Source organism: Salvelinus fontinalis, chromosome 2 (genome assembly GCF_029448725.1).
Source record: "Salvelinus fontinalis isolate EN_2023a chromosome 2, ASM2944872v1, whole genome shotgun sequence".
NCBI lineage: Eukaryota > Metazoa > Chordata > Actinopteri > Salmoniformes > Salmonidae > Salvelinus > Salvelinus fontinalis.
Genome location: NC_074666.1, coordinates 57,671,570 through 57,685,053, shown reverse-complemented (window position 1 = coordinate 57,685,053; position 13,484 = coordinate 57,671,570). Strand labels below are relative to the sequence as shown.

General features: G+C 40.9%; 1 protein-coding gene across 5 annotated transcripts in view; it reads left to right on the top strand.

The window, feature by feature from the left end:
* Positions 1–13,484, top strand: part of LOC129821989 (glutamate receptor 1-like) — an 82,656-nt gene that overhangs the window by 13,854 nt on the left and 55,318 nt on the right. For all 5 annotated transcript variants that reach the window (XM_055879807.1, XM_055879798.1, XM_055879835.1 and 2 more), the window contains exon 3: positions 13,075–13,314. In XM_055879807.1, the coding sequence (XP_055735782.1) occupies positions 13,075–13,314 (240 nt within the window). The remainder of the gene's footprint in view (positions 1–13,074; positions 13,315–13,484) is intronic.

The following is a 13,484-nucleotide window of genomic DNA, read 5'->3' as shown; positions in this document are numbered from 1 at the left end:
TGAGCATGACATGGGGCCTTGTATTTTTCTAAGTCAAGGTGTTTCCAATAGATGTGTGCATTCCAATAGATGTGTGCATTATGCATTCCAGCAGTAAGAGAGAGGCACAAATAAATGCAGTCCCCACTGTTCAGTCCTGTCAGGACACCCACACTAGTAGCACGTCGTCCTTGTGTCAGGCTGTCCGGTGTGTTCGTTTCATCCGTCAGAGAGTGCTTTTGGTCATCCTCCCAACACGTCAGCTCCTTCAGGGTGGTGACATGCAGCCAGGCCAGACGCCCCAGTGATGTCACTCAACCACAGCCCCAAAGCAGCTTACATGGTGATAGCAGTGTTTATGTTAAACACACACAGAGAGCAGAAAGCCTCTCTCCTCTCCTTCTCCGCAGTCTTTTCAACAAGAAGTCTTTCCTGGCTTTCTTTCTCCACACACTACCGCTGAAGGTTCTGAATCATGCAGCCAACACCTACATTTTGTCCTTTAAAGCAAGGACGAGCTGCAGGCCCTGTAGCAACTATTAGCAAGGTTCTGGGATCTTTAAAAATAAAGCGCTGTCACACTTGGGCACTGTCTTTAGCTCACTGTTGTGGAATAGGTTGGTTTTAGGGGGTTTCTATGTTGATTGTATGTGACATATCTCATTAGCTTGATAGAATTTGCCGACAGGAACAGGCCCAAGGTCAAAGAGGACTGCTGGTCTCCTTGTGCAGGGTTGTTTAGATATACTGTCCGTTTTTTCAGTCCACTCATATATATATATATATATATATATATATATATATATATATATATATATATATATATATATATATGAGCTTTAAGTATTTGGTTATACGTGGTATGGCCATATTTCAGACCTATTTTATGAAATGGCTTAGAAACCCTAAACGACTTGGTCCACATTAAGTGACATTATGTCTGTATCCTTCTTACACTGGGTGAATTAGTGTCACAACAGTTGGGAGTGTCACTAGGGCGCATCACACAATTGACAGAGCTCATGTAGCTATAGGCTGGTGCAGTCTGGCTCTACTGATAGTGGCTATGGCAGATCTCTTTTGGGAATCATAAAGCACCAAATCTCACTCAATGAACACTGTAACAAGTTAACTTTTTTTGCACCAAAGCCAGCAGAACACGAGGGCAGATTGAAAGCATTACAATTCACATTAAGAGCCTAAGTTTAGGCCTAAGAAGTGGATTGTATTGAGCTCTGGCTCTGATTCATGATCAGGCCTGGCTCCAGTTCCAGCATGATGCTCGTAAAAGTCAATGTGTGTTATCACTGTTTGTCAACACAAAGTGCTTCAGCAATGATACGGCTGTGTAAGACAGTCCCAACTGGACGGCCAGTCTTTATTTGATCCTCTCTGTAGCAAGAGAGCAGGCTGCCAGAACAGAGATCCCCAGCTGCCATCAGCTGATCTTCACTAGAGAGCCAGAGGATCAGAGAGGATCATTCACTTCTGGAGCATTCTGCATCTCCCCAAAACACCCCAGGAGAAACACCTGTTTTTCTCACTGCTTAATGCAGGCTGTGCCATGAACTACCTCAATTGAGAACAGTCCAAGGTCATGCTCATGAATAGGAATGTGTTGTATAGTTTGTAAATACAATGCAGGGTAAATTATGACGAGATTAAAAAGGTACATGGGAAAATGTACTGTGGTAAAAGGAGATAACAGAACTGTGGAGTCTTGTATTGCCTTTGTGTCTCCTAAAGAGAAAGATGTGTATCTTGAAAGTAATAAAATATACTTTGTCAGCTTCTGGTATCTTTGGCATTGGAGGAAAAATGTCCCTGGCTTTTACAATGACAAATTAATCAGTAGTTGTGATTTAAATAGAAACAACATAACGTACACAGTAAAGCTAATCAAATCAGCACAATATAATCAGACAAACTAGCATAAGAATATTAATTCAAATCAGCATTACACAAGTCATTCCAATTCTGATTCTTTTTTGGGTCCGTCTCCCCTAAAGGGGCAATCTGAATTTGAAACAATAACAAAGCGTTCTCGTAGCCACTATTTCGGTAATAAGCTGAGGGATGGGGCTGGATGCATTGACCATTAATGATATAAAAATGATTGTTTAAAAAAAATACATGTTTTGAGGCTATACAGTGTTTGTTTACATTTACTTTGTTTACAAACATTGAAGTAAAACAAGCTTATATTTTGTGTTCTGATGGGCTACGACAGTTTAACTTAGCTCATGAGGCGTTTATGAGGCGTTTATTCTTCAAAATCTATGGGTACCTACCAATAATTTAAGTCCATAAATTGATGTAGCAACTGCAGATTGCCCCTTTAAAAAGGTACTGTTTGGTTAGCATTGTTTTCTTTCTCCACTGAACAGCCATGTCTACTTGAATGAAGGCAGCTGAGTTGCTAGCAGATGATATACATACATCAAAATGTTCTATATAGGCCATGTGTATACAGCACCATTGCTGCAGTCCTTTATCATGTCCTTTTATGCCACCAGCTCTTGTCTTTTTAGATGGCTTTTGGCTCCAGGCTGACTCCCTACATGAGACTCATATTGAATAACAAGCAAACAATTGAAACTGAAACCTGCAGAGAGATGCAACAATGAGTGACAGTGCAGAAATGATTGCGCTACACTATGGAAAGAAATTAAATATATACACAGACGTGAATAAGATAAAAGGAACACCAGCTTAGAGAATCAATGGAGGACTGCGAAGACAGCTGTCACAAACATCCCATCCCACACACATTCTGTCTGTTCTTTAAAAGGTTCCCAGAATGCTTCATTAGGTTGTGGGAACAGTCTGGTGAGACCATTATGGGTTTCCAAAACACCACACCTGTCCAGTTGTGCTGACATTCAGATGGTTTTTGTATCAGGGTGAACAAAACCTTCCTTTGATGTTGCTAGAATGTTTCCAGAAAAGCCATTGAGTTCTTTAAAAGGTTCCCAGAACATTTGTTATGGCGTGTACTGGAGGCGAAGTCAGGTGCAGGAGAGCAGAGTATAGTTAACAGGCGCACATTTATTTTCCGTTCCAAAACGAGAGCACTACAATGATCAAACGCGCTTAAAACACGGAACATAAATAAAAGTCAAGCGCATAAATCAAACACCACATAACATGAAACAATTGCACACCAAGACATGATGGGAAACAGAGGGTTAAATACAAGTAGATTGATTGGGGAAATGAAAACCAGGTGTGTATGGAACAAGACAAATGGACATATGAAAAATGGAGCGGCGATGGCTAGAAAGCCGGTGACGTCGATCGCCGAACGCCGCCCGAACAAGTAGAGGAGCCGACTTCGGCTGAGGTCATGACAACATTTAATTAGGTTGTGGGAACAGTGTGGGTTCATTACAAGAGAGGTTCCCAAAACACAAGACATGCTCAGTTGTGTTGACAGTCATTAGGTTGCACAGGACATTCCTATAGTGTTGTAAGAATATTGACAAAAACACCTGGTCTAAGTGATTTAAAGGTTCCCAGAATATTTAATTAAGTTATAGGAGTTGTCTGGGATGTTGCAAGAATATTCTTGTGATATTCAGTTTCCACAGAACATTCCCACAATATTGCACAATTTCCAAATACAGTAATTCTGTTTTTATGACATTCATAACATATTTGTTTTAGGTTTAAAGTGGAGCTGACATTATTTTAGCAACAAATATTATAAATAATCTGTTTATATACACCCCTAGGAAGAATGACACTTCCAAAACAATGTTGACTTAGGACATTCCTATAAAAATCAAAATGGGTACATACCAATAATTTAAGTCCAAAGATGTATGTAGCAACTGCAGATTGCCCCTTTAAAAAGGTACTGTTTGGTTAGCATTGTTTTCTTTCTCCACTGAACAGCCATGTCTACTTGAATGAAGGCAGCTGAGTCGCTAGCAGATGATATGCGTACATTAAAGCGTTCTATACAGGCCATGTGCTGAGTGGCGCAGCGGTCTAAGGCACGACAGTCTCTGGTTTGAATCCAAGCTGTATCACATCTGGCCGTGATTGGGAGTCCCATAGGGCGGCGCACATTTGGCCCAGCGTCGTCCGGGGTAGGCTGTCATTGTTAATAAGAATTTGTTCTTAACTCACTTGCCTAGTTAAATTAAAGGTTCAAATAAAAATAAAATGTAGACATGGTCATATTCACTTTTTCATAAATTCTTAGACATGTTTGGGAATTACGTATACTAAGGCATTTGTGAAAATCCTATAGCAATATAGAGTGGGAAAGCGGCCGTGTGTTTGGACAATTAATAGACACTGCAGTAATTAAAAACGAATAAAAACATCTGTCTCGTCCAGGACCGGAGTGTACGCAGACCGGTGCAACATAGCCAAATCAGAGCTACTGTAGGCCTTTATGCAAATAAGCCATTGCCACACAGGCCTGCCATCATTCACTTTGAACTGGACTGTGTGTTTACAGGCAGTTGCAACAGCGCGACTTTAAAAAAGTTTGGACACACCTTTTTTTTTTTTTATTTGTACTATTTTCTACATTGTAGAATAATAATGATGAAATAACACATGGAATCATGTAGTAACCAAATAAAAAGTGTTAAAACAAATCAAATTATAATGTATATATTTCAGATTCTTCAAAGTCATAAGGTGAACGCACCAATTTGTAAGTCGCTCTGGATAAGAGCGTCTGCTAAATGACTTAAATGTAAATGTAAAGTAGCCACCCTTTGCCTTGATGACAGCTTTGTACACTCTCAGGCTCCGTGTTTTTATTATTACACATAAATAGAAATGATAGGCTATTAGCCACGTTATGACTGATCACTGCCCTTGTTAGTTTGATTGTATTAACATTCCCAGCCTTAGTTACATTTGTCCGTTTTTGTCCAGAATATGGAGTCATTGAAACTGAAACAGTGCATCCCAAATGGAGGCAACAAACAATGTAGTAGGCCAGAGGTGATTTAGTCATTTTTTGAACTACCAAGAAATGTATTGGTGAAGTATATTAACCATGCATTGAACTACCTCCATCTACGTTGAGTCAAATATACTGTATATATTTTTTAAATATCTTATAAAGTTGGTTTTGTAGCAAAAACTGGGAATTTGATATTTTTGACTGATATTATGATTGTCTGTTTCAAATCTGCAAAGTAGTTAAAACGCTGTCAATTCCACTTGAATTTTAAACTTTAGGTTTAGGTTTACTTTGTGTGCTAAACGTGAAATCTTTTTTGCAACGGGAAGTAATAGTTGTACATTTCGATTGGGAAAGGCTTAATGGTTGTGTTTTTGTATTCTTATGATTGGGACCTACTGGCTTATTATGTTCATTGACTACTTATCCTTTAACATAATGCTGTGTGTGACTGCTGTCTTCCCATCTGCCCTATGCAGTGGTGTAGTGGAGCCTGGAGAAGTGGATATACTGTACTCTAATTTTGCCAAGAAGTCCCCAAACGGCCCGTCCAGCGAATGAAAGGCACCTTGGGTGAAAAATGTTTTCCAATAGAGTCATTGAAACTTTTTTTCATAGAAAAAAAATACAAAAATAGTGATGGTCTAAGTCCACAACAATGCTTAAACCACATCAATCTGATTGGGTGGGCCTGTCAGGGCCTGGCTCCCCAGTGGGTGGGTCTCTGTCAACCCAGGCCCATACATGTCTACACCCCTGATTCATTGTGCATTACAAATAGCCTACTAACCACCACTTCGGAATAAACCTTTTCAATAACTGGCTTGCATACCCATTGTTGCTTTTACATGCTGACTAGACCTGGTGCGTGCGTGTGTCTGTGCATGTTAATTTTGTCCATCCACACCAGACACGATCAGGACATGCAGGATGAAATATCAAAATGAACTCTGAATCAACTCTATTAATTTGTGGACAGGTCAAAAAGCATTAAATATTCATGGCAATTTAGGTAGCTAATTTGCTGTTGCTAGCTAATTTTTCCTGGGATCTAAATATTGGGTTGTTATTTTACCTGAAATGCACAAGGTCCTCTACTCTGACAATGAATCCACAGATAAAAGTAGTAAGTAGTAATCTCTTCTTCTTCTTCTTCTTCTTCAAATGGCAGTTGACAACCAACTTTAAGGTGCATTACCAGGACCAACTGCACTGTAATGTGGACCTCAGTTCATCTTTCAACTACCCACGTGAGAATATGTTCCTAAAAACCAATGAGATGGGAGAGGCGGGACTTGCAGCACATCAAGAGTCACAAATAGAACCAAATTCTATTTTTGCGCCTGGCTACGCAGACGTTTGTTGACACGCACGAGCAGTTTGGATGCAATGATTGAATAACATGTATGTGTACATTTATTTTGTAACGCTCACTCACGTAATGCGAACGGTGTGGTCAGCATTTACTGGTAAATACAAGTTGAAACCTCTTTCCTACCTGGGTATATGGGTATACGGCATATACCTGATTATAAACTGGGTGGTCCGAGCCCTGAATACTGAGTGGCTGACAGCCGTGGTATATCAGAACGTATACCATGGGTATGACAAAACATTTATTTTTACTGCTCTAATTAGTTTAGTAACCAATTGATAATAACAATAAGGCACTTCGGGGGTTTGTCGTATAAGGCTAATATACCACGGCTAAACGCTGTATGCGTCGTGCCTTAGAACAGCCATTAGCTGTGGTATATTGGCATATACCACACCCCCCCCCCCCCCCACTGGCCCTTTGTGTTTTACAAAAAGTGCACTCTTCTACATGAGTGCGCTGGTATTACGGTTGCTGTCCTTTCAGAATCACAAAAATGTCTATAATAGATATAAAGGCTGTTAAGATATATATAAAAAAAGAAAGTATATATTTGGCCTGGTCTCCACTTGTATCGGGAGGAAATTACGAGTCCTCACTGTCCGAGATAGAGTACAAATGTATCCACCGAGACATTCAATATGAGGTCTCGAGACCGAGACGAGTACTATAACACTGGTACAAGGAGAGCTAACATTAATATGCATGTCCGTCTCTCCTGGCTCAAAGTAGAGGAGAGATTAACTTCATCACTTCTTGTATTTGTGAGAAGTTTTGACATGTTGAATGCACTGAGCTGTCTGTAAAAACTACTAACATAAAGCTCAGACACACCTGCATACCCCACAAGACATGCCACCAGAGGTCTCTTCACTGTCCCCAAGTCCAGAACAGACTATGGGAGGTGCACAGTACTACATAGAGCCATGACTACACAGAACTCTATTCGACATCAGGTACTGTAACTCTTGCAAGCAGTAAAATGAGATTGAAAAACCAGATATATAATATACCTTATGAAACAGCGGGGACTGTGAGGAGACACACATACACATGAGAACATATGCACTATACACACACTACACATGGATTTTGTGTTGCATATATGATGTAGTAGAGTAGTGGCGTGATGACACACAATGTATTGTGAAATGTATTGTAATGTTTAAAAATGGTTGTATAACTGCTTAAAGTTGTATAACAGCTACTAGGAAGAGTAGCTGGTGCCTTGGCAGCAGCTAATGGTGAGCGATAACAAATACAAATACCACCAAGCCATAAGATTGCTAAAATAGTCCGGGTAGCTATTTGGTTAACTATCTGCTTTGACCCTCGCACTAACCCTTTTTGACTCTATACACACACACTGGACTCTACCCACACTGACACTACAACACATACACACCTACTGTCAATTATCTATCCTGTAGCCTAGTCACTTCTCTCCTATGTACACATTTACATGTTGTATTTAAACCTTATTTTACCAGGTAAGTTGACTGCGAACACATTCTCATTTACAGCAACAATCTGGGGAATAGGTACAGTGGAGAAGAATGAGCCAATTGGAAGCTGGGGATGATTAGGTGGAAATGATGGTATGAGAGCCAGATTGGGAATTTAGCCAGGACACCGGGCTTAACACCCCTACTCTTACGATAAGTGCCCTGGCATTTTTAGTGACCACAGAGTCAGGACTCACGTTTAACGTCCTCTCCAAATGACAGCACCCTACACAGGATAATGTCCCCAATCACTGCCCTGGGGAATTTATATATACAGTATATGTGTTTTGACCAGAGAAAAGAGTGCCTTGTACTGGCCCTCCAACACCACTTCCAGCAGCATCTGGTCTCCCATCCAGGACTAACCTTGCTTAGCTTCAGAGGCAAGCAGGCAGTGGGATGCATGGTGTTATGCTGCTGTAACCCTGCACACAAACTCGGTAATGATACCCCATGTATTTAGCCAAGCTATCATTGCTCATTGTGTATTTATTCCTCGCGTCACTATGTTTTTCTGTTATTATTGCATTCTTTTATTGTATTCTGCATTGTTGGGAAGGACCCATAAGTAAGCATTTCACTGTTAGTCTACACCTATTGTTTACGAAGCATGTGACAAACATTTGACTTGAAAGAAAATAAGATCCAAAAGAGTCTAAATGAGAAAGTATATCAATAACATCCATATTTATGGACTTGCAAACAGAAGTCATCATATTGTCCATTACTGTCCGTAACATTGCAACGTTATGTTAGGGTAAGTCATATAGCTAGCTAAAGTTTGCTAACTAAGCTAGCAAGCTTATTGTCTTTGAGAAGGCCTGTTACTTATCCACTGCTAGCTAGGAGTACAATTAATGTTCAACTTTTTTTATTTAACCTTTATTTAACCAGGTAGGCCAGGAGAGCAAGTTCTCATATACAACTGCGACTTGGCCAAGATAAAGCAAAGCAGTGCGACAAAAACAACAGAGTTACATATGGGATAAACAGTTGTCCAGTCAATAACACAATAGACAAATCTGTATACAGTGTGTGCAAATTAAGTAAGGAGTTAAGGCGACGAAGTAATTACAATTTAGCAATTTACACTGGAGTGATAGATGTGCAAGTAGAAATACTGGCGTGCAAAAGAGCAGAAAAACAAAAACAAATATGGGGATGAGGTAGATAGTTGGTTGGTTGGATGGGCTATTTACAGATGGGCTGTGTACAGCTGCAGCGATCGCTAAGCTGCTCTGCCAGCTGACGCTTAAAGTTAGTGAGGGAGATATAAGTCTCCAACTTCAGTGACTTTTGCAATTTGTTCTAGTCATTGGCAGCAGAGAACTGGAAGGAAAGGTGACCAAAGGAGGTGTTGGCTTTGGGGATGACCAGTGAAATATACCTGCTGGAACGCATGCTACGGGTGGGTGTTGCTATGGTGACCAGTGAGCTGAGATAAGGCGGGGCTTTATCTAGCAAAAACTTATAGTTGACCTGGAGCCAGTGGGTTTGGCGACGAATATGAAACGAGGACCAGCCAACGAGAGCATACAGGTTGCAGTGGTGGATAGTATATGGGGCTTTGGTGACAAAACGGATGGCACTGTGATAGACTACATCGAATTTGCTGAGTAGAGTGTTGGAGGCAATTTTGTAAATGACATCGCCGAAGTCAAGGATTGGTAGGATAGTCAGTTTTACGAGGGTATGTTTGGCAGCATGAGTGAAGGAGGCTTTGTTGCGAAATAGGAAGCCGATTCTAGATTTATCTTCGGATTGGAGATGCTTAATATTAGTCTGGAAGGAGAGTTTACTGTCTAGCTAGACACCTGGGTATTTATAGTTGTCCACATATTCTAAGTCGGAACGTCCAGAGTAGTGATGCTAGTTGGGCGGGCAGCGATCGGTTGAAGAGCATGCATTTTGTTTTACTAGCATTTAAGAGCAGTTTGAGTCCCCGGAAGGAGTGTTGTATGGCGTTGAAGCTTGTTTGGTGGTTTGTTAAAACAGTGTCCAAAGAAGGACCAGATGTATACAGAATGGTGTCGTCTGCATAGAGGTGGATCAAAGAATCACCCGCAGCAAGAGCGACATCATTGATATATACAAAGAAAAGAACCGTCCCGAGAATTGAACCCTGTGACACCATAGAGACTGCCAGAGGTCCGGACAACAGGCCCTACGATTTGAGACACTGAACTCTATCTGAGAAGTCGTTAGTGAACCAGGCGAGGCAGTCATTAGAGAAACCAAGGCTGTTGAGTCTGCTGATAAGAATACGGTGATTGACAGAGTCGAAAACCTTGGCCAGGTCGATGAAGACGACTGCACAGTATTGTATTTTATCGATAGCAAGGACTCATTTGATATCAAATTATGCAAGCATGCAAATTATGCATCAGGTTCTTGGTTCTGATCAAGATCCCGATGGTCACACTGACAGAGCTCCTCTGTGGAGATGGGAGAACCTTCCATAAGGACGCCCATCTCTATAGCACTCCACCAATCAGGCCTTTATGGTAGAGTGGCCAGACAGAAGACACTCATCAGTAAAAGGCACATGACAGCCCTCTTGGAGTTTGCCAAAAGGCACCTAAGGAACTCTCAGACCATGAGAAACAAGATTCTCTGGCCTGATGAAACCAATATTGAACTCTTTGGCCTGAATGCAAAGTGTCATGTCTGGAGGAAACCTGGCACCATCCCTACAATAAATCATGGTGATGACAGCATCATGCTGTGGGGATGTTTTTCAGCTTGTGGGACAGGGAGACTAGTCAGGATCGAGGGAAAGATGAACAGAGCAACGTACAGAGAGATCCTTGTTGAAAACCTTCTCCAGAGCGCTCAGGACCTCAGACTGGGGCGAAGGTTCAGCTTCCAACAGGACAATGACCCTAAGCAAACAGCCAAGACAATGCAGGAGAGGTTTCGGGACAAGTCCTTGAGTGGCCCAGCCAGAGCCCGGACTTGAACCCGATCGAACATCTCTGGAGAGACATGAAAAAATAGCTAGCTGGTAGCTGGTAAATCAAGCTCTTGATGAACTCCAGTCGGGGGAAGAGCAAATATGTCTTCACCCCTGAGAAAAGCCTTCAATGCTGTTATTTTCTTTTCTTTCAATTAAGTTATGCCCTCCAGTTCTGATTTAACTGCTGCCATACCAGCATCAACACCAACCTCCTCAAGAGCAGCCAGTTTTGTTATGATTTGACTTCTGCAGCCAGTACAGGCGCTTCTCGTTGTCGTCATCAACTAAACCACCCCCACAGATTATCAGAGGACGCCGATTGGTCGGGCCATACAGTGGATGGAAGGGAGGGGCTCAAATAGTTTGAATCTGGTGGTGGCCAGACTGTATTTGTAGCAAAACAGAATGTAAGCCTGCGATATCAGTATGATCTATGAGTTCGCGCCCAGTGCTGGGCGATCTTTTTTACATTTTTAAATGTATATATGGACGTTCTACGACCTTTTCAAATCAACGTCTATTTCTAATGACCAGCTTGGATATGAGTTAGTGCACATAAAGATTAATCTCTATTGTACAAAAAGAAATCAAGACATTATGCAGTCCTTTTTTGACAGTAACTATAGTCTAATTGTCAACCCAAAATTCATGATAATCACTGGATTAAAGTTGCCCATTAAAATATCTTGAATCATGCATTCCTGCTTGGAGATGTTAGATGAAACAACTTATTTATTGAATACCCCAGTAGTCTATGTATCATACTTCTTGATAAAGCACTATGAATGACTTCACAAGATGATTAATCATGATTTTGGGTCCGACCAAATCATGGGCTGGTCCCACAAACTGTAAAAGTTAATGGCACCAGAGATACCAGGGGAGCATGTTAGTCGGGAGCCCTGTAATACTAATTAAAACTTAGGGTAGGAAAACACATGACATGGCACTAATTTGCAGTTTATCTTATGTCATTAGCTTGGCTTTAATAACATAAAGGCATAAAGACAGACAGAGAACAAGAAGAAGCACATAATGACAGCAGAAAAGATGCTGAGACAGATAGACAGCACAACAGGGAGGTAAACAAAATGGCTAGAGCAGAGGCACAGGTATAGTATTGAGCTGTATCGTCAGTGGTGGTTTAACACATTGTATTTGTTTTAAACATGAGCTGGTTAAAAAAAGAGGAGCTGGACCATGTTTTAGTCACTTTTGTGTTTTGGAACTCTAGTCATATCCCCACAATGTTCCCAAAACTTAAAGAAACATTCTGAGAACCTTTCCATATCAGACAAAATGTGTTCTGAGAATGTTCTTGTAACATCAGGTGAATGTTTTTTTGCGGCCTAAAAGAAACTTGTATAATCATCCATACAACTGGACAGTTTTGGGAACATATCTTTTGTGATGTCCCTACAATGTACCCATCAGACTGTTCCCACAACCTAATGGACCATTCTGTGAACCTTTAAAAAACAGACAAAATGTGTTCTGGCAAACGTTTTATACAAACATTGTCTAATCAACAGCACAACTGGACAGTTTTTGTGTTATGAAACATTTGCCACAACCTTGACGTTCTGTGTTCTGGAAAACATTACAGGTACATTATGTTATCACCTGGAAACCTAATGAGAACTTTTTGGGAATGTTCTATGGTGGTTGTTACAGAGGTTGTGCACAACATTTTAGTGAATGCTAGGATAACATTCCAAGGATTTTTCATTTAAAATAATTAAATAACAATTTTATTTATCAAAAACATTATCATCCCAATAGATAAAACCTAAAATAGACTTAAAGCAAGTTTGCTGCAGTTCACAAATTTTGCCATGGGGCAGAGAGAAGATTATGAAATTTCATAAGTAATTTCATGCAATTCTACTGTTTCATAAGGTGGAGAGAAATGTTTGCCGTTTTTAATATGATATCCAAGAGTGACTAACAAAATCAAAATGGGGGCCGCCGGCGTCGGTAATTCAACCACGATCACTACAAGTTTAGAAAGCTGGCTAGACTAACTTACCGATCACATTTTTTGCTGACACGGGCTAATTGAGTGACTATCGGTGACTGACATAAGAGAAAAATTGCTGATGCACAAACAAATTTCGAATTTGCACTTTGTGTATACAGTAAGTTGAGACCCCGACTGAGGCCTACTTAAGGCGGTCCCATCTCTGTTCTAGGGGAGTTAACAGTTAACATGTATGCCTACACCCATTCTAATGTCTCACCGATTTTCTGTCTGTTCAGTCTTTTGTATGAATAAACATAGCAATCAGATGTGATCACCTCTCCTCATCTTCCTTTTTCCTCTCCACAGTTTGTTCACAGTTTTCCAAAGGAGTCTACGCCATCATCGGACTGTATGACAGGAAGACCATGAACATGCTCATGTCATTCTGTGGGGCTCTCCACGTCTGCTTTGTGACACCCAGTTTCCCCATAGAAACCAACAACCAGTTTGTGATCCAGCTGAGACCGGAACTCCAGGAGCCCCTCATTGCCCTGATCCAGCACTACAAATGGACCAAGTTCGTTTACATGTACAGCTCACATTCAGGTACTGTTCATCATTCTGTCATGGTTGTTTTGTGGAACCTCTTGGGAAAGTCAAACTGTACACTAGGCTACTTGGCAAAAAGAGATGCATACTTTCACAATACACAGATAAGCACAGTTGATCAATGTGAAGCTCAAGCGTCTCTGCAATTGTTGTTGTGGATACATTTG